Source organism: Quercus robur, chromosome 6, assembly GCF_932294415.1.
Source record: "Quercus robur chromosome 6, dhQueRobu3.1, whole genome shotgun sequence".
Classification (NCBI taxonomy): Eukaryota; Viridiplantae; Streptophyta; class Magnoliopsida; order Fagales; family Fagaceae; genus Quercus; species Quercus robur.
In genome coordinates this window covers 4,761,550-4,789,096 of record NC_065539.1, presented here as the reverse complement: position 1 = coordinate 4,789,096, position 27,547 = coordinate 4,761,550, and the positions used below count along the sequence as shown (strand labels likewise).

General features: G+C 33.8%; 1 protein-coding gene and 2 long non-coding RNA genes across 7 annotated transcripts in view; 2 read left to right on the top strand and 1 right to left on the bottom strand.

Annotated features, from left to right (window-relative positions):
• Window positions 1-26,635, bottom strand: part of LOC126732403 (uncharacterized) — an 87,329-nt gene extending 60,694 nt beyond the window's left edge. Inside the window, exon 1 of the long non-coding RNA XR_007659467.1 lies at window positions 26,398-26,635. This is a non-coding gene — a long non-coding RNA (uncharacterized LOC126732403). The remainder of the gene's footprint in view (window positions 1-26,397) is intronic.
• Window positions 1-27,547, top strand: part of LOC126732400 (linamarin synthase 2-like) — an 83,606-nt gene that overhangs the window by 9,209 nt on the left and 46,850 nt on the right. For 2 of the 5 annotated variants that reach the window (XM_050435235.1, XM_050435230.1), the window contains exon 2: window positions 26,628-26,715. The exons of the other annotated variants lie outside the window; for them this stretch is intronic. In XM_050435235.1, coding sequence (XP_050291192.1) covers window positions 26,628-26,715 — 88 coding nt within the window. The remainder of the gene's footprint in view (window positions 1-26,627; window positions 26,716-27,547) is intronic. 5 annotated transcript variants of the gene reach the window in all.
• LOC126732402 (uncharacterized) lies at window positions 22,447-23,352 on the top strand. Its single transcript, XR_007659466.1, has 5 exons — window positions 22,447-22,471; window positions 22,549-22,608; window positions 22,839-22,898; window positions 23,031-23,077; window positions 23,179-23,352. It is a non-coding gene; the product is annotated as an uncharacterized LOC126732402 (long non-coding RNA).

Here is a 27,547-nt window from a genome sequence, read left to right as displayed (position 1 = left end):
AAAAAAAATAAATAAATAAAATAAAGTAGAAGCTTTATGCAAAATCATGATTTTATCACCATTTTCCGAAGCCTCCAACTTGCTAGATCAGAGTATTGGGACAATAAAACAAACATATTTACAAAATAGGCATCAAAATCCTTCCAATGTCACTTTTTTGGGTGGGGGGGGGGGGGGGGGGGGGGACCAAAAGTTGTTTTTTGGGGCGTCTTCACACAAACAACTATTTTGTTTCAGCCATAATTTATGCAAAAATCCAGAATATCATTGAATTAGGATCAATTATGTATGTCAAAGAAAAAATGGCTCGACAATATCGTTTTTGGATTAAGAGATATCGCATGCACAATATAGGAAAAAATCGGCTTTGCAAATTTCTACGCTGAAACACCCTTCTTCCAACTGGACTAATCTTCGTGACCGCTGCTAATTGAATAAGGCTGGAACCTTTAGAAAGTGGACTGCAAGAACTTTTTAAGGATTGCAAAAACACAAAAACACAAAAATCCAAGTTCTAGAAGACTTCGAAACAGCTGCTCAAAGATAAGATCCGAAAGAGTAGAAAATGGGGACCGAAAAGGCCTAGACGCTTGTAGAAAAATAAGATGGCCAGCAGACCCAGCCCAGCCCTGCCATATGCCTGGTTCATGGTAGGGTTGAGCCTAATAGCCAACCCATTTCCCTTTAAATATTTCCCCCATTCCCCATTTATTTGATCATCAATCTTTACCTATCATCTTTTTTCCTAAGATATCCAATCCTCTTTTCCTAAAATTTCCAGCAATAAATTAAGGCCTCTTTAGCCTTCTAATCACCCCTAAAGTAAGCCTCATACCCCCTTTTATTGCTTTATTAGTCTAGATTTCCATTTATAAGTAAAGAAATTTCATACTTTTCTTTACTTTATGTATGCTTTTTTTTTTTTTTGGTTGAGAAAATACTTTATGTATGCTATGTGAATAGTATATTATCTGTAAGCTTCTAAGCTTAGATTAATGTATTAACTATGCTCTTATATTATTGCTTCCATATATTCCTATATTCTCACATACACCTTGATGTACACAATCATATATTGATAGATCCAGGGGTATAGAGTTTTAACCAAGGTGTGGATCTATGATTTTTATGAATAAATTTATCTATATTGATCATTGTATACTTTTAGTTTATATATTCATACTCTATGTGTTTAAATATCTAGATCTTGATATTGAGATATATGCACCTATGATTTATTTATTTAAGTCCTTTGATCTTGATATTCATATGTATATAGCTATATGGATATTGATCTAATGTTACAGAGTAGATGAATGTGTGATTTTTATCTCCTTTCCATATATATATATATTGAACTTTTGTAATCCTTGAATGATTTCTCATGGGTGGAAGTGTTGATATGCTAGCTTTTTAGTTATCATCACAAACACAATCCCACCAAAAAATAAAAGGCTTGGTGCGAAGGAACTCTCTATAAAAAGTGTTTTCAAAAGGCTTTTATTAAATTGTTTTACAAAATACTTTCCAAAAAGCTTCCGAAAGCTTTGCTTTAAAGTTTGCTATCAAAAAGGTTGTTGAAGTTGATTTCTAAATAAAACTCTAAAACATATTTTAAAACAAAATCATTTTATAGATATATTTTCTAAATGAAGTCTCAAGAGCTCTAAAATTTGGATTTCTTGAAAAATACTTTAAAAAGCCATGAAATTTGGCCATCAAAAGAATTTTTAGTACAAAAATCCATGGAAATGTATTCTTTAAAAAAAAACCATTTTCAAAAATGCTATAGATTTAAGCTTGAAAATGATTGACTAAACTAAATAAAACAAGTGGATTTTAGTTAATTTAATTAGTAAAGTCTCTAATGGTTGAAAAAGAGATTTGAGATTCAATTTCCGCCTACACCAAGAACTGATTGGTGTCTCGGTTTGATGATAACTAACGGACGCCATAAGTTGAAACTTAAAAAAAATAATAATAATAATGATAATAATAATAATAATAATAATAATAATAATAATAATAATAATAATAATAAAGAAGTAAATGAAACATTACCCAAAAAAAAAAAAAAAAAAGTAAATGAAACATTACCTTTCCAATTGCTCCCTATTGTGATTGAGAATTAAATGCAACATATGACCAAAAGCCACGCAAACAATACTAAAGCAAAGCTAAGGTGTTGTTTGTTTATTAATATGATTTTTTTTTTTTTTTTTGGCTGCTAAGAAAATGTGAGAATGTATTAATTAATGATTACAAAGTTTCTATTGTTTAGGGGGGAGGGGCCTCTATCTAGTGGCTAGTTCCACTAGACACGCTAGGATATAGATACGTGTCCAAAATTGGACACATGTCCACATCTTAACGTATCCAATGGAACTGGCTACTAGATACAAGCCTAACCCTATTTAGGGAGCTGAGTGAGAACAAAATAACAAGTTGAATCGATGAAAATTAATGCTTCTATTGGCTTTAATTGAGTTCTGTATTAATTTCTTTGAAACAATACCTTTCGGAAAATATTTACTCCAATCTTACCATTTCACTTTATGTTCCACTACCACCAATCACCTCTTTGTTTTGTCAAAAGTAGTTAGAATTTCACTCGCTATTGGCAGGACTTGAAAAGTTGTTAGAATTTCGCTACTGGCAGGGCTAGAATCTCAGTTCTAGAGGTTACATAATATGTCTTGGTTAATTTATTTATATACAATTAAGACTAGATTACCTCGATCTAACTACAAAAACTTTACTTCTCCACTTTTCGGTTTTTTGAATAGTCCGGATTTCAAAACTAACAAAGGTGTTAATATTCCAGGATTAAGAAATACCCATAAAAGACCTATTTTTCCCCTTAGTTCCCAATTAAGCATTCCTAAATTTTGGTAAATTGAGAGAATCAAACCACTAAAGGTTAAAATAAACGAGTCTAGGTTCAGCTTATTTTGTATTGTGTTTGTACATGAACAATTTATTTTTTTGGGCTTAGCTTGTTTATCAAACAAGCCTAAAACTAAAGTTCAAATTTGGCTTGTTTATAAATAAACAAACATAGTTTCAAAACTAAAGCTCAAATTTTGCAAAATAGTTTCAAAACATAGGCATTTTGCTGCATAGTTTGTAAATTAGGGCCAAAATGCCCATTTTCCCCCCTTTTATGAATCAAGTACTATTGGAAACAATTCTTGCAGCTCTAGAGATAGTAAAATATTCGCACCTATATGTGCAAAAATTTCTGTTTATTTTAGTATAAGAACTTACTTTTTCTATTTTGCATAACTACTTTTCAAAAACACCAACATTAAATTTTTCATTCTACTATTTATTTTATTCAAATACTATTTCTTCATCTAATATTTTACTAATATTTTTGTCATATCATCTCTTTCACTCTAATCTCTACTCTAAAGTCACAACACCACCACCAACCCACAACTCCTATCCTCTCTCTTTCTCAACCATAAACCCACCCATATGCAAACTCAAATTTTCAAGCCAAACAAAAAACACCATAGACAAAATCCCAACTGCCATCACCACCCTCAACCACCTTGCCGCCACCACAAACCCCTATACTACATCACAACACAACAACAATTTCATCCCGACCATCGCCAAAAACCACTATAGTTGCCACTCAACAAAACCCCATTACCCAATACCTAAGCCACCAAAAAAACCCATCCATATGCCCACAGATCTCAACTCGATGTAAAAGAACCCAAGATCTAGTGAATATGAGACCCAAACCACCATGCCACCAACACCACACCAAAATCTAGCTCATTTGTCATGGCAGAGGTCACATTAGAGATCCTCAAATCGCACTGCTGCAAGGACCGATATGATGCCAATCTCTTAGTATTGCATGTCACTATTGCATTTGATTTAGGCATGTTGGTTGGGAAAATTTATTACTAGAGCTGTAACAACCTTCCCATGTCTCATTGGAGTCACCTCTGTGTTGTGGTGAAAAGTGAATCACTGAAGACACAAGTAGTGAGAGAGGGGAATCGATATTGAGAGAGAACTAGAGGAGAAGGTTAAAGAAATAGAAACTGGGAGATGTTGACACTGTATTTTGTTTGACCTCAATTTCCATGCCAAAATGTCAATTTGAGCTTTGAAATCCAAAAAAAAAAAAAATACATTTCTAACGTGGAAAAATAAGGAATATTACATGAAATAAATTGATTTGTCCTAATTAGTTGTTGCATAAATTATTTCAATGGATCGAGAGCCCAAAAACCTTATCTCTCCACTTTTCGGCTCTTTGAACAGTCCGAGTTTCAAAACCAATAGAAGAGATAATTTTCCTGGATTAAGAAATACCATAAAAGATCTATTTCTCCCCTTAGTTCCCAATTAAGCATTCTTAAATTTTGGTAAATTTGGAGAATCAAATCACTTAAGGGTAAAATAAACGAGTCTAGGTTCAACCTATATTGTATTGTGTCTGTTCATGAACAATTTATTTTTTTGGGGAATTAGCTTATTTATTAAAGAAGCCTAAAACTAAAAATCAAATTTGACTTGTTTGTAAATAAACAAACATAAACTAGCTTTGTATCAATTAAAAAATATGAACGAGCATGAATGAGCCTAAAACACAAATATGTTTGAATTCTAGCTTATCAAAAAGTCTAAAGTTTAAGCTTGGCCTAGATTTATTAGTCAAGCTGAGCTTGAGTTCAATATAAAGGTTTTGAGCTTGCGATCCAACACAATAATTATCATACTCATAAATGAGTCTAGGCTCAACTTATTTTGTATCGAGCCCAAATGTCCACGAGCCTATTCATGAATAATTTTTTTTTTCTTTTTGGGCTCAACTCATTTATTAAACAAGCTTATAACAAAGGCTCAAGCTTGACTTGTGTATAAATAAATAAACATGAATGGGTTTCTTTATTGAGTTAAGCCTAAGTTGTTTATGAATGAATTGGTTCATTTATAACCCTACTTCTTCCACGACTTATTAAAGTAGTTGACTGCGAGTGGTGGAAAAAAAGTGGTGAGCTTATAAAGTGACTTTTTATCACTCACAGTTAACCACTTCATCAAGTTGTGGGAAAAGTTATAGCCTTAGATTTATTGAAAGGATGGCTATGTGAACACCTTTTGTTCATCTGCTGTGACATCCTCAACGTGACAAAGATCTGGTAGGGAGAAAATTGGAAAAGACGAAAAGAGGGAGGTGGTGAAGAAAATAAGAGAGTGAAAGAGATAAAATCTTAATTTTTCTTTAAAAAAACGAGAAGCTTTTTGGGATTAAAAATTGTAAAATGAGACAAAACAATGTTGTTAGAGAGGGGTTAACAACTTTTGATAAGATTGGACATAAGGGTGACATTGAAAACAAATATAAACTAGCCAACCTGGTTTACCCTGGGAACGAACGAGGCGGAGTCAGAAGTGATGGGCTTTCGATCAGCTTGTGGCAATTGCGTTAAGGCCCCCATATGTAAAAAGGCCCAGCTACTAATCAATAAGCAATAAGGATGTCAGAGTATTAATTAAACATTTATTAGTTAATACATAAAAAATAATATTTTTTAAAAATAAAAATACCAAAATTACCACAATTTTTATCTTTCATCTAATAAATTATTAGCAATGAATATGATTGGACCTCCTAATAAATATTTTTATTTTTTGTGATTGATGAAACATATCACTCATTTAAAAAAGAGAAATGTTACATTCATAATATTTTCACAATACTTTTACAATAAATCATAAGTAATAAATTGTTATTAGCTTTAATTTAAACTTACCGCTGAAATCATTTTTTTTTTTACCAATAACAATTCATAACAACCTGTCACTTATTATGAAATTGTTGTGAAAATATTGTGAATATAGTATTTCTCTATAAAATAAAATAAAAAATTATCTTCATTTAATGTATAACCAATGGTTGGTTTTCCCTATGCGGGAGTTCAAGAGTGTAGGACTTCTAGTCTTTTGCACATAGAAGCTAGAAAATCACTTACTCTCTCTTTCTCTTTACCAAAAAAAAATAAACTGAAATAAATATAAAAACGAGATATCTTAAACCTCATTCTTTGGAAAATTTTGCTCGAAATTTTGCCACAAACCATATTTAAAGCATTAAAAGTAATTTTTTAAAGCTTCTTCTTTATAGTTGTGTTGGACCTTCTTCTCTGATAGGTCACAAACTAAATGACCCATTGTGATAGAAATTAATTAATTAATTAGTCAAGTTATTAATTAATCAATTTATCATGCAAAAATGTGGTAGTACAAACAAATCACCAATAAACTAATTATGCAGCAGAAAATAAATAACACGGTGATTTGTTTATGAATGCGGAAAACCTAACGGCGAAAACCTCACCAGGTGATTTTCAGGTCACCACTCCCGAAACTCCACTATTATCACAACATGTGGTCACAAGTAAAGGAATTCCAAATACCTTACCAACCTACAATTGAACCCTTACCCCAATACCCAATTGGACTTGTTCTGTAGTAACAGTTCCCCTTTCTGATGCACAACTCCCAAGTACGTGACTAACCAATTGCACAGATCCCAGTACGCAACTTCAATCACCAACTAAGAAGGTTGTTGGTTGCAAAGTTCTTCAGTTCATCCACACGATGAAGATCAAGAAGATACTTGGTCACAAAACCGTACGGTGCACATACACAACAACTTCTTCAAGAGAAAGAGATGAACTAGTGCAAAAACTTCATCTCCAGTCACAATTTGCTCAAATAGAGTTTGCTCAATACTTGTGCAACTTGTGAACTGTTTGACGGCTCTTAAAACAATCTTTTTATATGTCTAGGATTAGGAGAAAAGAAGGCCCAAAGACATATTCACGGATCCCAAGAAAATCATATTTGAATTTTGAAAATCTTAAATTTTGACAGATAAAAGGTGTCGAGCACACCGAGCTTTGAATAGCTTTCTTAAGCTCGATAGATAAAGCTGTCGAGCTAGTTGTTGAGCTTTAATGAATTTGCACTATTAACTTGTTTTCTTGGACAGACTTGAAAGTTTCAACACTTGATCTTGAAATATGGTTTCTTGAAGTATTTAAACACATCATAAATCTACCCAAATACAAGTAAAGTGCGTTTTGTCAAAGGATAAGCCAATTACATAAAATCATGACATATGTTCTTAACATGTGAAACACATATGTCCTAACAATCTCCCCCTTTGGCAATCCATGACAAAACCACAACAAACAAATGAACATATGAGAGAAATCATAAATCACTCAACTCATATTCACTTGTTGAATAGAATAAAATCTATCCTAACACAAACTTTTGAAAAACTTTGCAAGAAGAGAGTTTATGGCAAGTAGACTTTGACAACCTGTATTTCTGAAACACTTTTAAACAAAACTCATCAAGGTATCTTTGTGTGAAATAGAAATAATAGATTGCATACAAGTATAAGAAACATGTGTATTAAGGGAGAAAAGAAACAACACATGAAGGGGTAGGTGAAAGAAAGACATACATCAACATAAATAAGGAGATAAGTACAAAGTATGTCTATAAATGGTCACAAGACCTCATGTACAAGAATAATGTATCTAAAAAGAAAGAAAAGAAAAGATACATACTATCCTCACTACATCCCTCAAAACATATCAACACTCCCCCTAACAAAATGGTCCTATACTAACTCTCCCCCTAAGAATGACTACTCTTATATCCAAAACTACTCTCCCTTTTTTGTCACGAGTGACAAAGGGTAAGAGTGTCAAGTAGACATCTTATCGGTAGAGCTAGCATCTCCATCAGCATCATTCGAAGTATCATTGTCATCACCATCATCATCATCATCCTCATCCTCAGAATCAGAAGCCACGGGAGAAGGTGGTGAAAGAGTAGCCTCAGGAGCAAAACCACCCATGGACACCTGTCGCCGTGCAATACGACCGACACGAACGTTCACCTGATACAACTCCGTAAAGAGTGTATCTAGGCGAGCATCCATGCGTTGCAGCTGCACCATGATGTCTTCTAAAGTAACATTGCCCGAAGAAGAGGGAGGAGCGGATGTGGATGGAGCAGAATGGGATGGAGCTGAACAGGAGGGAGGAGTTGCTGAATTCGACTGCCGTGACCGACGCTGGGCCTCGCTACATTTAACAGTAGCGTAATCTATGGCATACATGATGGTGAAATGGTCGAAAGAGGGAAAAAGAATGCAAAAATGGTGTAAGATCCTCGTGATAGCGGAAAGAAAGATGAGCTTATCACGGGACGCCGAATCTAGAGGAACATCTATAATAGACAGAATGAAATAAGAAGAGAATCTATAGTAAAATGCTCAAGAAAAGATAACAAAAATCGAGCACGTGGCTCTGTAATGGAGTTATAGTGAGAGAGTGGATGCAAAACAAAGGTCATCACCATGTTCATGAATCTAGGATCTTTAGCAAAAGGTCGACATGGCGTAAACAAACGCTCACCCCAAGCAGAAGGGTGCTTACAGAAAGCAGATATGAGCTCATCCCTGGACACAGTCCTCAGACACTCACAACTAGGATAGTCAGGAAACTCTATCCTAGGGACCCGAAGCACATCCGCAACAAGTTGTGGTGTGATAGGAATGCGCGTACCTCGAACGCGAGTGAAGAAAAGAGGTACTGAACGATCAATCCCGTGCATGTTGGAGTAAAACTCCTGGATAAGCACTAGGGACAGGTGACCAGGACGTCACATAGTGACTCCCATCCCCTATTGTGAATGATAGAGGGAAGGTCGGTGTCAGCAAAGTCCGACAGAATGACTTGGCGTTCCGAATGAATGCCTCATCTAGAAAAGTTCTCCGAAAATGCCTTGAAGGCATCATCATCATGGAACCGAATATGAGATAGTGTAGGATCAGATGATGAAGAAGCTCCGGAATGAAGAGGGTTCCAGGCTAGAGTGGATTTATGCTTAGGTGCCATAGACACGACTAACGTAAACAAAAAGAGAGGGAAAGAAAAGAAAGAAAATCAGAAAAGTCCCAAGCCATTTCAAATATAACAAGTATATTGAAAAAGAGTACGTATGCATGGAAAATGCATGAACATGTGACATGCAAAAGAAATTGCATCATAGGCTCAGCCCAATCCAAACCTATTAGCACACAAACAGATAGCACACTTCTAAATGCATGACAATACCATTATAATGCTAATGTGATGCAATGTATGAGGTTTTAAACTCATTTAAGTGAAAACCCATCCCAAAATTTCAATAATAACTCATCAATTTTGAAACACCCCAAAATTTTTCAAAAACCCCAAAACCTAGGTTTCAAAACATGAAATGCATGAATGTGAAAGGATTAGAAGCTTACCAAGTAAAGAAATTCTTGAAAAAGCTTGAAGAAACCTTGAGGAACAAAGATTGAAGTGAGATGATAACGTTTGGGAGAGAAATCAAAGAAGTATTGAAAGAGAGATCGAGTGAAATGAGTTCTGGATCGCACAGGGAGCTTAAATAGTGCCAGCAGTAAATCTCGACAGATGCAGGTATCGAGAGGTATCGAGATGTCTGTCGAGGGAAGTGTCGAGAAAATGGTCGTCGAAAGCTGAGGTATCGAGGAGGTGTCGAGGAACAACCCAACAGAACCAAGAACAGAAGCTCGATCGATCCACCAGGTGTTGAGAAGCTATCGAGGATGTAGAGTCATTCTCAATCGATCCACCAAGTATCGAGTAGCTGTCGTGATTGCGATTAGAAAAAACTGAAGAAGCTCGACAGACAGCAAGGTATCGAGGAGGTGTCGAGCCAGCATTTAAAACCAGTTTTTCAAGATGTGAAAAACACAGACATGAATGCAATCCAACATACAACTCAACCAATGATCCAATCAACATATTAAGCTCTCAAAATCATCTCTCAATAAAAATTTTAAGCACATGGATCTTCAAAAAGAAACACACACACACACACACACAACAAGTCTGACCAATTTTATATTTCAAAAACAAGTCAAAATAGTTTAATGAGCATACATTAACACATGTAAAACCTTGTGATAGCCAAATCACATTTTACCTACACATGTATCAAGAATAGCAAAGAATATTGCATGTTTTGTGTGAAAAACATCACAAGATTGCATAAGTGTATACATGTTATGACGGTTTGAAATATGAGAAAATCACTTTAACTCACACACAATCATAACTGCTTGATGGGGACTATCACTTTCGAGGTACATCCTATAACTCCCACATCTCCTAGAATACACGCTTGCAATCATATTTAAAGCATTTTTTATCTTTTTGCTTTTGATTTTTCTTTGCATATTTTTCTTTTAAGCATATCATGCATGGGCATATTAGAGAGAGAAAAGAAATACTCAATGATATTTGACATTCCAATTTTGCCATGCCTAAGCACATAAATGTCATTGACACTGCATTTTTGCTATGCCGAAGCATACAGGTGTCATATTATGATTGGCGGGCAACAGTGGTGAAATGATTATTTATGCCTTTCTCTTAGGATTTTCTAGTCCTTCCCGTCAAAAAGAGTGATATGAGTGTTAAGTATAAGAGACAACTTAATCTTACTCATCACAAACACGAGCCACAAAACTCACTTACTTAGTTGTGCATAGAAATGCTCATCTAAGCTACGAAAGATACAAATTTTAGAAGACTTTGTTTCAATGGCCATCCAAGGTACACATGTACCAATGTACACAAAAAACACACTATTTTTGTATTTTTCTAATTTTTCAATTTTTTATTTTTATTTTTATATGAAAAACAAAACAAAAGCAAAACTAAAAAATAACCAAACAAAAACATGTTAAACAACCAAAGCATAAAAGCTAGACTGACTCAAAACGTGAAAGCAAAACACATAAGTAATGCACACACAAAAACAAAAACAAAAACAAAACAAAAAAAAGAGAAAAGTGACAAAATCACTTGGAGCCCTTTTCCTTCCACATCTTGGAAGAACCTTTCCTTTGATTAAACCCTTGAACCAATGGTGAGGGAGAAAAACCATTCAAGTTTGAAAGGAACATGAAGGTTTTGAGAAGATCTCCAAAGGGAGCAAGAGAGGATTTAAGCTGATTCTGGTTCCCAGATGCTATCATGTCGTTGCTCTGTTGAGTGGCAAGCTACTTGTAGCAATTTGGTCGAGTATGACTGGCAGCTCCACAATGATGACAGAGATGCTGCTTTTTTTGTTTAGACTTTTAAGAGTTAGCCTTCTTAGCCCTAGGGTTTTTAACATCTTTCTTCTCAAGCTTAGGGGGTGCTCCTAAGATAGATTTACCCTTGTCTCTTTTCTCACTGGCTAATTCAGTTTTAATCTCATTGTTCTCAATTTTAACATTACTAGCAAGAGGAACAAAAACAGTAATACTACTAGAAGCAGTATTAGAGGAAGAAAGACCATATCCTAAACCTGTTCAATCTGAAGCAGATTTCTGAATGCTAAGCATATCATCAAGCTTTGCACTTGAAGTCCTCTCCAATTGAGCTCTAACTTGAAACAGTTTCGCTTCAAGCTTCTTGGTCTTCTCAGCCAAGAAATTGTTCTCGAACCTCAGTGCTCCAATAATCTGATTAGCTTCATCAAACTTTGTGGAAAGCTCCTTACGATCAAGTTCCACATCACTGAGCTTCTTGGTGGTTAGCCTATATAGTTTCTCATGCTTCTCAGAAAGCTTGTACAACTTCTCAAAGGCTATATGGATGTCATCTTGATCATCCATCTTCTCAAATTTGGATTCCACCAATTCCTCCTCTTCAACCACATCTTCAACAATCCCATCAGTAGGATCCACAGTGGTCGTGAAGGCATTTAAGATTTCGTCATCCTCATTGTCAAAATCATCCTCAGACTCAATTTCACTCAGGGTAATAACAAGTGCCTTGCTCTTACTAATGCTTTTGAGATATGTAAGACACTCATGCTTCATGTGACCGAAGCCTTGACAGCCAAAGCACTTAGGTCCTTCAGGAACAGTGTACTGACCACCTTCCTTAGCATCCTTCTTCCCTTTGTCTTGGCCTTTAAACTAAGAAGAACTGGATTGCCTGCAGTCCTTGTCGAAACCCTTTCCATTTGCGTTCTTCATAAACTTCTTAAACTGCCTGGTGATGTAGGACTTCATCTTGGAATCTTCATCATCAGAAGACTCATCTGTCTCACTGCTCTTGGCCTTTAGTGTCATGCTCTTGCCTTTACCTGTCTTGCCAATCCTTGTCAACCCTAGCTTGTAGGTTTACAAGTTTCCAACCAGCTCAGTCAAAGGAATCTTATCAATATCCTTTAATTCCTCTATTACCATAATCTTGGCATGAAATCTCTCAGGTAAAGATCTAAGCACCTTCCTTACAATCTTGGGTTCAGGAATGGTTTCCCCAAGATTGAAGGCTGAGTTTACTATGTCCTTTTTCTTGGCATAGAACTCATCGAATGACTCATTCTCTTCCATTTTTATCTCTTCAAAGCTTGTAGTGAGCCTCTGAAGTTTTGAATCTTTTACAGCCTTTGTACCCTCATAGGTTGTCTGGAGGATGGTCCAAGCCTCCTTGGCAATTTCAGTTGAGGATATCTTCTTGAACTCCTCATTGGTGACTGCACTGAACAATGCATTCAATGCTCTACTGTTGAAGTTTGCCGCCTTAATCTTGGCATCATCCCAGTCGGCTGGCGCTTCTGTAGGCTTAGTCCAGCCTATCTCTACAGCTTGCCACACTTTCTCATCTAAAGACTGCAAGAAAGCTCTCATGCGTACTTTCCAGTATGCATAGTTAATGCCATCAAATAAAGGAGGTATGATTAATGACTGTCCTCTATCCATGACAAGCAGGGGTCAATGGATCAACACAGCAAAGATTAAACCCTAATCAGAGTGTGCCTGCTCTGATACCACTTGATAGGCCACAAACTGAATGACTCCTTGTGATAGAAATTAATTAATTAATTAGCCAAGTTATTAATTAATCAATTTATCATGCAAAAAAGTGGTAGCACAAACAAATCACCAATAAACTAATTATGCAACGAAAAATAAATATTACGGTGATTTGTTTACGAATGGGAAAAACCTAACGGCAAAAACCCCACCGGATGATTTTCAGGTCATCACTCCCGAAACTCCACTATTATCACAACAAGCGATTACAAGTAAAGGAATCCCAAGTATCTTACCAACCTACAATTAAACCCTTACCCCAATATCCAATTGGACTTGTTCTGTAGTGATAGTTCCCCCATCTGATGCACGACTCCCAAGTACGTGACTAACCAATTACGCGGATCCCAGTACACGACTTCAATCACCAACTAAGAAGGTTATTGGTTGCAAAGTTCTTTAGTTCATTCACACGATGAAGATCAAGAAAATACTTGGTCACAAAACCCTACAGTGCATATACACAGCAACTTCTTCAAGAGAAAGAAATGAACTAGGGCAAGAACTTCGTTTCTGGTCATAATTTGCTCGAACAGAGTTTACTCAATATTTGTGCAACTTGTGAACTATTTGACGGCCCTTAAAACAATCCTTTTATATGTCTAGGATTAGGAGAAAAGAAGGCCCAAAGATATATTCACGGATCCCAAGAAAAATAGATTTGAATTCTGAAAATCTTAAACCTCGACAGATACGAGGTGTCGAGAAGCTGTCGAGCAGGTGTTGAGCACACCGGGCTTTGAACAGCTTTCTTAAGCTTGATAGATGAAGCTATCAAGCCAGCTATCGAGCTTTAATGAATTTGCATTATCAACTTGTTTTCTTAGACAGACTTGAAGGTTTCAATACTTGATCTTGAAATATGGTTTCTTGAAGTATTTAAACACATCCTAAATCTACCCAAATACAAATAAAGTGCGTTTTGTCAAAGGATAAGCCAATTACATAAAATCATAACATATGTTCTTAACATGTGAAACACATATATCCTAACATTCTCCATTCCTTTCAGAGTTGTGTTAAAAAAATAATTTTTTTATAAAAAAAACCTCTCTCTCTCTCTCTCTCTCTCTCTCTCTCTCTCTCTCTCTCTCTCTCTCTCTCTCTCTCTCTCTCTCTCTCTCTCTCTCTCTCTCTCTCTCTCCTTGCTAGTTTTTATAGGTGAAAACTAGCTTTACTTTGTGTTTGTTTTATGTACCCTTGGTAGTGGTAGGAGACAAAAAGAAACCAGGGTTTGATTCTGATAAAATAGAGTTATTCAGTTACTCTTCTTTAGCTTAGCTTTAAGTTTTTACACAGTCCATATTTATTTTAATTATCATTAGTTTGGGGGTGGTGTAGCATGGGTTTTATTTTAATTATCATTAGTTGGGGGTGGTCACGTTTTTTATTAGATAGAACTTCTCTTTTTATTTTATTTTATTGATAGTAGTATAGTTGTTGCTTTATTGATATATAATATACTAGTTGTTAACAAATTAAAAAAAAATCATATATATATATATATATATAATTACTAGTTAATAAATATAACATTTTAAAAAATATTAAGTGAATTAAATATATTATCAATTTAAAAAAGAGATGTCAGATAATTAATTAGTAGTTTTGCATCTAAACAAGCAATTATATAAAAATTATTATTATTTAATTATTATTAAAATAGAGTGAGAGTCTCATGATTTGCCCCAGCCCCATGAAAACCTGATAATAATCCAAAAATGCAATTTTCAGAAGGTGACTTCTCCTGACTTTCGTTTCTGGAGTTCAATAGGGACACTTGAGCTCGTTTCCTGTCCATGTATTGTTGGTCCTTTTTTTTCTTTTTTTTTTCAGACAACTTCATCATTGCAAGATAATGAAATCTCTTATACGATTCCTATCCTTTTTCTAATCTATATTTTCTTTTAATAATTGTAATGTGTAAACACAACATGTTTATACACACACATAAAATGTAAACACTGGCATGAAATATTATGCTTTTTTTTCCTTTCTTCCTTTCAATTAGTGTTGAAATGATGTTCTTTCTCCACACACAAAAAACAAATGTTGAAATGATGTTTGTGCATCCTCTTCCTACATATGTATAATTATGATGAGGTAATGATAATAATTAAATTGACCTCTAACAAAGCATATAATAGGTACTAACAACCTACTGAATCACTTCGGAATTCTAGAGACGGTGCATTCAACCCAATAACCCAACTCAACTGAACCCAAATCGATATCTTATGCTTATTTTTCATGGGTTGATGGGTTGGGTTGGGTTGGGTAGGGTTGTAAAATTCTTTTAAGCTTGGGTTAGGTTGAGTTTGGGAAGGTAAAATTTCGAATCCATGTAACCTAAGTCAACCCACAGTCCATGCTATTAATAGTAAAAAAAATAAATGTGCATTTCAAATTTTTAGTTTGCTTTATCTTGGATTTTGATTTTGATTAAATTTGTAATTTGAATTATTTTGAGATTTCTATTCTTAGTTTTGATAAAATATAAATATTACGCTCATTTGTATACATTGTAATATTTTATTGAATAATGGGCTTAAATAGTTGAATAAAAATCCTTTCTTTTTTTTTTTTTATATATTAAACTTGATGATGAAATGGAAACAAATTGGGTTGGGTTGGGTTGGATATTTATCAACCCGAAAAAGTTGAAAAATATTCAAACTCTACCCATGCACACCCCTATTTAGGGGAGAATTATTTTATACATTAGTTGCATGCAATCAATGCCTCACAATTGGTGGGGAGCACACATCCATTGATCTCACTTGTTGTGAAACATTGGTTGCATGCAACAGTTATGCAATATACTTCTCATCCATAGGAACCCTACATGTCCATGTGTAGGGAACCATGTGTGCACGCTCCAAGTACACGCACCCTATTCCTATTCTAGTGGCAAAAAGGACCCTCAAAACCTTGTAACCTTGCTGCATACCATCTTGGCTCTAATGTTAGGGATATTATACAAAGTAATAATGGAAAAACAAGGTTAACACAAAAGAAAAACGGAAAATAAATAACTTGAAGGCACAATATTGTTTTCCTTAGACAATATTTGCCCCCCACACTATTGTTGCTAAAAGGTTATTGCAAATTTGTCTCTAGAATACAACCAAGATATTGGGTTCTACAGATAGCAATTCTGGAGTATAACCACAGGATTTCTTGTGTTTTTGTCTAACTTACTATTTTTGTGGAGTATACATAAGCCTCTATTTATACCCATAGAGTTATATTTCATCAAAAGGCACGTATAGAGAGTTAAAATGTTTCATAAAACCGTTCACAAGGCTTGAAACCTCTTCAACCTTTTTGAACAGTCATTAGAAAAATTCTGCAGAAAATTCAATTTTCAAGTTTCGATTGATCGAGAGGTTCTTTCGATCGAAAAGAGCATTCAATCGATCGAACATGACTCGAATAGCAATCGAACCATCTAGAAACTCCAGGATTTTTTCTTTACCATTTCTATCGATCGAGCCAAACTTTCAACCAATCGAAAATGCTTAACTTTGAATTTTCATTTTATCAACTTTATGAAACAATATTTTCAAACTCAAACATCATCATTATTACAACATATCCTTGTATATACCTATATATACAACATCTTATACCACTTGTTAAGGAAAGAACACTGTAAAAAAGGAAAATTCCCGACCTATCACTAGCTGACACATCATACTACCAAGTCCACAAAATACAACTAATTACAAAGCGCGACATATTGCTGCTAGGTTTTGCTATCACTACTCAAAAACCAACAAAAATTTGCCAAGTGTCATACAAAAACCAATCACACATCAACGCATGTAAGCGACGACATAAGCAATCCAGCATGTGTAAACGATGACATATGCAATCGAGCATGTGTAAGTGATGACATAAGCAGACCAATCAAGCTATGACGTGTGTCACCAATCAGACTTCGCAACATGTCACTCACTGTTCGCATAAAATAATCTGCAAGCGCACAGAATCGTAACAAGTAGTAAAGTGTTTTTAGAAAATGAATGTCAAGCCCACAGGGATTAACTATGTTATTGAATACCTAAATTCACTAAATTAATTACTATTTGGAAAATCGAAAATAAATGGAATGTTCTACTATCTGAATTAAATTAAACTATTTAATAAAAATAAATCTACGAATACAAAACGTAAAAATCTAAAAGCGTAAAAAAAAAAATGATAAGAATGGATCTAGAGCGGTTGATTTCACCTAACAAATCCCACACAATTTATTCTTCCTAATTATTAAATTCTAATAATCTCCCGTTGATGATTAAAAATTCCTTAAGTATTCAATATCTTCTCTCGAATAATATCAAAAATATCTTCAACTAACAATTCCATATCTCTATTTGAATTTAATTAATTGGAGACTCATTATGTACTTTGAATTTTCTGAAAAATCACACTAATCGCGGTAAAGCATCTCTACTTTCGCTCAACTAATGGTGTTTAATTCTAGAACTAAAATAACAAATCACCTCTCGGTCTCATTGTCATTCAATTGATCAATCAATAATTCGTAAAAAGAAATATTAAGCATTAAGAATAAGAATTAAACACTCAATCATGGAAATATTAAAAATAAAATAACTCAGAATATATATTGTGTGTTCATTGCTAGACTACATCAACGCTCTAGGAAAAAAAATTAGTTCATAATCAAATTGAAAAGAAAACAAATAAAACTTATATCTTTCATCTGAACTGATTGATCAACATGAAGCTCTCACCCTTTTCCTCAGATCCTCCTCTTCAGAAAGACTCCCATAAGAAAATTTTTCTATGGGGCGCCCCCTTTTCCTCTTAGGTTTCCCCTCTTTCTTTTTTCCCTAAAGAGCCTTTAAATAGGTCAAGGAATCCTATTCCCGTTTGGAGAAAATCCCAGATTTTTAGGCTTCACTTAACCGAATATTTTGGCCCATTTAACTTCAGAATTTAGACTTTTGGTAAGCTACAAAGTTGTAGCCCTTTAAATTAACTTTCCAGCACAACTTGAATCATCTCGATTGGACATCTGAGCCCAAAGTTATGCTGAAAATACTAACTGATGTGTAGGCTGGAATCCTAATCCGAATTGAACTTGAATTTGGTGCAAATTTCCTTTGATTCCTTGCTCCAATTGGACTTGAATTTAATTGGGTTGGTCTTCTCTTGAATTCATGCCTGGCTAGATGTAAGTTGACTTGATTCAATTGGCCTAGCCCCACTTTGCATGTAAAGCCCTTGTAGATTAATCTGACATCTTCTCATTCCTTCAAAGCACAAATGAATAGATAAATATAAATAAAAATCAAATCAAATCAAAAGAAATAAAGGAAAACTAGCAATTTTAATAAATAATAGGATAATAAAAATCATGTAAAAATTACACTTATCACTCACCCACCCCCAAACTCCTATAAATAGAAATCTTCCTAAGGCATTTCAAAGGGGACGAAGCCATCTAGAGAACAAGTAGCATTAGAGAAGATTCAAAAGCACTTAGAAGTACAGAAGCTCTGCAGGAATCAAGCCTCAAAGCCTTCAAGAACTTCAACCTTAAAATCGAAGAACATTCGAAGCAGAATCATCCAAACCATCTGCCTAGATCCTAAAGTTTGCTGGAATCAAGCTCAAAAGCCTCCAGAAATCTTAACAAACCATAAATCAACGAAACTCTACAGATTCAAGCCTCTAAAGCACCGAAGAACTTCCACCACAAACCTTTAAAGAAGAAGAACACACGAAGAACATGAAGAACACTAAGAACGTGAAGAACAAAGAATTTCTAACAAGCTCATAGCCAGAGATTCATTGTAATTCCTTTCAAAGATCTTCAATCCATTCCTCAACCAAATTGAAGGATATTTTGTGTTTGAGTCAAAATCACATTACCACAATTCCAATCAATAAGTCTTGCAAGGAGATCGAATCAGAGGATCACTCTTTTGTAATTTCAGAGAATTGTACCACACATTCATCAATACAAATTCACATTTGTGAAACTATTTTAGTTGTTTGATTTATTCTAAACTTAGAAATTTAGTTGTCTACAAACACCTCAAGTGACTTTGCAATTGAGTAATTAGTATAGCATATATGGACACCACGTATTTAACCCAAAAGCTTAAGTCAATGAGTTTAAAAGCCAATAACTAGTGATAAATGATTCTACAAACTTTGAGTCCTATTAACAGGTGCCCTTTGGAAAATTTTTAATTGAAAATTTTAGGAAAATTTAGACACCATTTTCATGGGAAATAGAAAAATGTATCAAGAAAGTCAATTATTTTTCACTTTTCTCATAAAAAGTTTCTAAAAATATTTCATAATCAAGGACATTTGTTAACTTTTTCAATAACTTTTTTCATGCGAGTTCTATTAACTACACAAAAAAAAATCACAAAATTTTTTACACGTGCCCACATTTTCAACTCATTTGGATCCCACTATAAACATAAATGCAAAGCATTTTGGTGAAAATGTGTGTAATTTTTTGAGCTTTGAAACTTACTCTTGGTAAAAGGGTGTGGTCCTAAATTATAGCACAAAAGTAGGGCTGGCCCGAACGATTTGGAGGCCTAAGGCAAAATCTTCAAATGGGGCCTTTATTTTATCACTTAAATAAAATTTAACAAGTGTTTTATATAATAATTTTTTTAAATCCATTATTTTTACTTTTTAATATGAATTTCTTTTTTTTGGGGGGGGGGGGGGGGGAATGCTAAAGTTATAATAAATTTTACTACAAAAAAATTACAAATTAAAGTAACAGCAAATGTGATTAGTGACATGAGGCTTACAAAGATGGTAGGGATATTATTAACTTTACAACATGAGACTTATAAAGGTATATCATCAATCACACCCAAAAAAAAAAAAAAAAAATCATTCAAAAATGCATTTAATAGGTTGTTGAAGTCCACCAATTATATTCATTATCACATCAAATTATGGAGGTTATATAGTAAAATTTATAGTATTTTTAATATTATCCTATTTGAATTACTTGTGATTAGTGTTACATCTATTTGTAAGACTTATGTATTTAAATTTGTTTTATCTTTTGCAATACTCAATTCTTTGGACATTCTTAATAGTGGGAAAAAAAATGTAAACTACTTTTTTTTAATACTTCCAATATATATATATATATATATATTGGAGGTATTAAAAAAAATTAGGGGCCTAAGTGGCCTAGGCCTAGGGCAGACCCTACACAATAGAGAGTAGTCATAAATTTGTTTCAGTACAAAAGTCAAGGCATTTCAGGGTAATTAACCTTGATTTTCAAATATTATAATTAGTAGGCTACGTTTTCAAACTATATTTTTTACTAGCATCTCGAGTCTAAGAGACTCGATTTAGGGCCTATAAATCGAGTGTGGGTTGATCACATCTGATGTGGTATATTTTCCACGTGGCGTCTACCTGGAAATCGAGTCTCTAAGACTTGATTTCTAACCCAAAAATAAAAATTACAAACATTCATACTCTGAAGACCCAAAATGTAGAAATAGCAAAAACGCGGAAAGAAAGAAAAAAAGAAAGAAAGAGAGAGAGAAGAAGAAGAAATGGAGATTTAAGCTCAAGCTGACCGAGACCAGGCCGCACGAGACCCAGGCCTCTCTCACTACAACCCATGTTTCTTTTTTTCGTTTTTTTTTTTTTTTTTTTTTTTTTCTCTCTCTGATGAACACATATTTTTAGAATTGTTGTTGGCATGGTTTTCTTTGTTGTTAAGGTGTAAAGGCGTAAAGTGTAAAGGCCAAAATCTTTTCTTTTTATTGTAAATGTAATATAGATGTAAATCGAGTCTTAGAGACTCGATTTACAAGTGAACACCATGTGGAAAAAGTGCCAACTCAGACCCGATCAAAACATAAAAACTGACCCTCAAAGACTCGATTTATAGTCCAAAATCGAGTCTCTTAGCCTCGAGATGCTAGTAAAAATTATAGTTTGAAAACGTAACCTACTAATTATAATGTTTGAAAATCAGGGTTAATTTCCCATTTTGGCCAAAAGTCAAGAACTAAACGATGGAGATGCAGAATTCTGAAATTAATGATTTTTTGTTTGATGCAAGAAGCTGGAATCTAATGCGTACAAAAAGCAAAGAGCCAAAAAAAATAGAGACCCGTGATTCAATGAATCCATCCATTCTTGTTTTTATTCTTGACTCGGATGCTCAGTGCAATTTGGAAGCAACAAAAATGTCATTTTGTGGTTAAGAAAAAATCATGGACAAAAAGGAAGAAAAAAAAAATTGCATTGAGTTTTCATAAAATAGTGTCTCCGATAGTAGCATCTTCAATATCTATAAGAAATTGAACAAGGTGTTCAGAGATTAGATGTGATTTTTCCTCAGCTGCTCATGAACTAAAGAGATATTTTAAGTTATTTAAGCTCGTCCATGTATAGCCAAATCACCATGTTTGGTATGGGTGGATTTAAGGTAGAAGATATTATAACTTATAAGGAATTTTGAGGGTGTGATTCATTATAAAAAGCAAATATTCTGTTACTATTTTACCGCCACACATCTTTAGTGTGGTGGTCATTGCACAAATATAAGTGCTTATAGGATGTGGGGGTAAGGGTTGAGGTTCAAGTCTTCAGAAGAGAGTTTCTATCTTGTATTATATATATAAATATATATATATATATATATATAACTTCGATCTTAGATATTAGGTTTGTGAATAATGCTCTTCTCAAAAAAAAAAAAATTGTGCATAATGAAATCTTCTGTTGGCAAATTTCGTTGAAGGATAAGGATTTTTTTTTTTAATAGGAATTAAAGGATAAGGATTAAATTACATGATTTGCATATGGTAGAATGGTAGTAAATAAGAACATTTCAAAATTAATATCAAGTGGTTAAATTTTCAAACCAAAGGTTTAGTCTGATTGGTTTTGTAAAAACACACTACATTTTTTTGGTATTTGGTAATTGGTATAGCTGAAAACACAAGTCAACTGAAATTATTTTCCGTGGCCAACAAAAAACAAGCAAAATAGGGCAGAAAAGGTTTTTTTGGAACTTATGTATACATATTCAACAAACCATTCCCAAAAAAATTTCATTACAAAAAACTCTCCTAATGATAACTTCTTTGCCCCTCTCTCTTCGTATACAAACTGTTGACCAACGGTTGATTTTTCCCAAAGGACAGTTTTATAACTCAAATCAATTGCTTTTGCTCTTGATATTTATGTTTCAGTCTATTTTAGGCAATAAAAGTTTTTCTCATTTTTTTTTTTTTTTTGAAATTATAAGAAATATTAATGATTTTTGTAAGAGTCAACTAATAGGGAGAGGAGAATTTCATAATTTGACAATTATGACCTATTTTATTAAGGGTTGGATTCAAGTTACACTTAGTGTAAGCAATGTTACACCACTCAATATTTTTTAATTGGATGCAAATATTGACAAATCTACCGTTAACATTATCTTCGTATATTCTCCATGTTTGCAAAATTTCAAGGTAATCAATTTATCTGACAGCTTCCAATGTAATATTAAACATTGCGCTCTCTATTACTTGAATACATATATTACGATCAGGACTATAAAATGATATTCCTTGCAGAGGATGGGCGTGTCACCAAGAGATTGTTTGGTAGTGGAGGATAGCGTTATTGGACTACAGGTATTGTGATTTGTAATAATCAGTTACTGTACATGCTTAAAAACGAGGAGTTTTGAGAGAATTGTTAAAAATTTTCTTGGATTCTTATGTTAATAGGGTAGGTATTCTATTCGTTCCATTGATTTACCACAAATTTGAGTTATTGTTCCACATTTTTCCTCTTATTTGGCGTACACATTGAATCAAACCTTTTCAACCATGATGAATCCTAAAGAAAACTAAATTTGTAGGCTGCAACAAGAGCAGGGATGTCATGTGTGATTAGCTACACATCTTCAACAGCTGAACAGGTCAAGCCTTTCCCTCTTTCTTTCTTAAACACAGAAAATTATTGACAATTTTTTACATATGTTGGCAATTGATTGCCAATAGTTGCTACATGAGAGTACTGAATTATTTTTTGATTTAATATTTTAATGTAGGATTTTAAAGATGCAATAGCCATCTATCCAGATTTGAGTAATTTGAGGTATGGTTGCCAGTTCCTCTATAAATGCTTGCAATTCTGATTTTTTTATTTTATATTGCCTGGCATCTTACACATATATAGGTTTTGCACCGTCCATGCAGATTGAAAGACCTGGAGTTATTACTTCAAAAAGTGGTCCCTGCCTGTTAAAAAATGCGTCGATTTTTTCTAAACTTCCAGAAGAGCCTGTGTAGTTTTTGCAGAATTTTGGTTGTGATTGAAGTTTACCCATTCATCTATGGCATTTTCATTGAAGTTAAAAAATCACCCTTTTGATTTACACTGGAAAAAATAAATAAATAAAAAAAATCAAACAAACAAACAATCAAAATGAGGGGGGGGGGGGGGGGGGGGGGCCTTGTTTGTATAGATGGTCCTCATACAGAATTACCAAAAATGTAAAGTTTGTGAAAGGATTTGATTGGAAGGCATGTTGGGCTTTGTGGAGCCTAGTTTTGTTTGATCTAGTTTGATGACCTGACTCGACTCGAATAATGTTGCGTGGTTTTTAATAGGAGATTTTCTGAGGCTTAGTCCATGGAGTGAATGTCAACCCAAGCTGGAGCACTCACGGACAATCGTGCGCAGGATGTAGAAAACGTAATTTTGTGATTAGGATTTGTGTGGTTGTCGTGTTTTTTTAGATAGAGAGGAAAAACTGTAGCCGCACTTTTGTATTTTTTCCCTGATAATAATTAAATACCTGCAACTCCGTGGACATAGGCAAATTCCCGAACCACGTAAATATTGTCTTGTGCGTGTGATTGTTTTTCTTTGATGTGTGTTTTCTCTATTTTTTTTGTTTCTCACAGGTTGAGAATTCGGGTTAATTCTCTACAAGGCATTCTACTAATAGAGCTCATTCTCTCTCTTTAAAATGACCATTAAGTATTGAATGACACCATTTTATTCTTGGGCTATACGAACAAGTTCAAAGTGCCACACAAAAGAATGGCCAATAAGTCTCGGGACACAACTTTAGCCACAACTTCTTCCTATAGTTGTAAACAAGTTGATCTTTATCGAATAGTGAATATTTTAGCCAACTTTACAACAAAAATAAAATGTTCAGGCTTAGCTTGATTTCAAACCAAGTCTACAAATAATGTTTGAGCTGCTTGATTCATTAGTCAAGTTGAGCTTGAGTTCATATCAAGTTTTTGAGTTTGAGATCTAACACAAATATATTATCAAGCTTATATCAAGCCTATATAGTTTGGGCTAGTGATTCTAACTCCTAATTAATTATATAGTCTTAGTAAATTACAAGTTTATTTATCAAGCTCATATCAAACTTATTACAAAGCCCATAAACGAGTCTAAGTTTAGCTTTTTTTTTTTGTATTGAGCTTGTTCATGAACATTTTTTTAGCTTGACTGTTTATTAAACAAGCCTAAAACTAAGGCTCAAACTTGACTTATTTATAAATAAACAAATATAAACAAGCATGAATAAGCCTAAAACACATATATGTTTGAGCTTTAGCTTGTCAAAAAGTCTAAAAGCTTAGAGCTTAATTTAACTAATAGGCTTAGTTTGATTTATTAGTCAAGCTAAGCTCGAATTCAATATCAAGGTTTTGAGCTTGAGATCCAACACAAGATCCGTGTTGCTTCCCTTTGTGTCTATTAGTAAGGTAGTTGGGTGTCAAACACCTCAAGCAAAGAGATAAGATAGGAAAGGTATTGCGAAAATGACGAAACTATCCACGCTTTTTCACTCTTCTGATTTGAGGTTTTAAAGGATAAAAACGTCAAAGTACCTGTACATGTCTGGCAGCCAGCACTATAAACATGACAAAAAAAGGCTAAAAAGGGGCCCATCTTTATTTAGCTCACAAATGAAGGTAGGGGCAATTAAGTAATTTCAATCAAATGTTGATGTTTTTAGAGTTCCAAGGAATCTGCTGGGCTTCAAACTTCTTTTTGCTGGGCTTGCCGTTTTAACCCTTGAGAAGTCACTTGAGAAGTCGTTTTGTGAAACAAGCACCACAACTCTCCTTTTTTATATAGAGTATAGATATCACAATATTTGAAATCACAAAAAAAAAAAATAAATAAAGTACAGTAGATAAATATAAAAGTTAATTAAAATAATAAACTGCGATCTATAAATAATATCAAAAAGTATAATAAAACTCATAAATAATAAGAAAAATAAACTAAATAATAAAATAAATGGATAAAAACAGCTTTTGCCATACGGTTAAACCAAAGTTTTGTAAAAAGTGTTAATTAACACTTTTTATATAGTTAGCAGTAAAAATAGAAATAGAAGTAGAAGTTTTCACCTAATAAAAACAATTTGCCTCCTCACATCGGGGGAATAACAATTTCACACTTTCCAAAGCTGTGGAGTTCTTTTTTGAAATCTCTTTCACGTTCTGTCTTACACATTGATGATACACAGCGACAGTGCCTTATTTTAATTGATTGAACCAGCTTTCAGACCGGGCCAACTGGTGACATTGCAATAATTGCATATGATAATAAGACATTTAAGGAGGTATGCTTCCGTTGACTATTTAGTATTTTGAAAAATTAACATGGGTTTAAATAATAATTTTTAATTTTTTTTAAAATACATATGGATGAAAAAATGTGTAAAAATACGTGTAATATTGTTTAAAAACTGAAAACATGTGTTCAAACACATGTACCAAATAGGGCCTAATACTCTCGTTCCAATATGTTTGTTTTGTTTTAAAAATTCAATTTTTTAAGGAAATATAATTTATTATTTTGTTTGTTGTGTAAAATGTATAAGTTTCCAAAACTAACCTTAAATAAATTTACCAAAAATAATTTTGGAAATAAAGTAGAGGCATAATAAGAACATTAGTAAATTAATTACTTTTAATTTTAAAAACAGGACAATTTTAAGATATCTCAAAATACAATAGAGAACAAACAAATTCGAAAGGAGTAATTATACTATCTCTCACGTGACAGCGAACAATTTTCTCCGCAAATGAGTTTACTAAAAATATCTATAGGCTAATAAAGCCTAATGCTACACATATGTCCTATAAAATGGCATAGAGCCTAAAGGTATCACCACAAGCCCTTTAAATTTGATTCCATAAAAAAAAAAATAAAAAAATAAAAAAACCTTTTACTTGCAAGTGATATGGGTTCAGTTCGAGCTACAAAGCCCCATGCAGTATGTGTTCCATTCCCAGCACAAGGACATGTATCACCCATGATGCGATTAGCCAAGCTCCTTCACTCAAGGGGCTTCCATATAACCTTTGTCAATACTGAGTTCAACCACAGACGCTTAATCCGATCCAAAGGACTTGAATACATGAAGGGGCTACCTGATTTCCAGTTTGAAACAATACCAGATGGGTTGCCACCATCGGACCGTGATGCAACTCAACATGTTCCAAGCTTAATGGATGCCACCAGAAAGAACTGTTTGGTCCCTTTCAAAGAGCTAGTGCTTAAGCTCAACTCATCCTCTGAAGTGCCTTTGGTTACTTGCATAGTTTCTGATGGCATCATGAGTTTTGCTATTAAAGCTGGAGAAGAATTAGGCATCCCGGAGGTTCAGTTTTGGACTGCCTCAGCTTGTGGCTACATGGGATATCTCAACTTCACTGAACTCATCAAAAGAGGCATTCTTCCATTCAAAGGTACTTTGAACAATATTCTGTTTTTGTTAGAATAACTGTTAAAGATTAAATTCATATTTTTCTAACCACACCAATGGTACTGATCAGATGACTATAAACAACTTTATTAATTGAACTGTAACTCAGATGGTAATTACTGAGTATATCTATCACTTACCACTCTAATCTTTAAATAGCTAAATGAGTATTTACTAAGTCCCCCTGTTCATAAGTTTCATTTACTCTCTTTGTCAAGTGCAAAATAAGTAGCCATCCAGCCTGAAGTTGTTCATAAGACTTTAATTAAAAATTTTAAACCTGGAAAATATTGGTGAGTTCGCAATAGCCAAATGAGACTGACATCTCAACCAATATTTTCCCATAATTAATTAATAATAAATTTTTATTATATTTTTATAAGATTTTGTTTGGAGTTAAAAATAAAAGTAAAAGGTGAATTATCCAAATTATCCACGGTCATTATATAAAATTATAACCTTTTCCGATTTAATTCTAATTTTTGAAAAAAAAAAATCTGCATTTAGCACTTTGTATATTATAATTAAAGTTCTTTATAATCCCAAAAGTTCTACAACAAAACCCTACAACTAAAACTCCACTTCCTACAACAAAATCAAACAAATTCATGATTTTTTTTAGTGGATTGCTATATTTCATGAACGCAACTTCTTTTATAAGGGGAAAAATTATCTTATAAAATTGCCTTATGGAATGCTCATTTCATAATAACATGAGGTCTGTTTTTTCCTTTTTTTTTTTTAATCGTTTCAATAATTAAATAACATGGGGTCTCATAAATGTGTAAGATACATCAAAGAGTCAGACTGGTGTA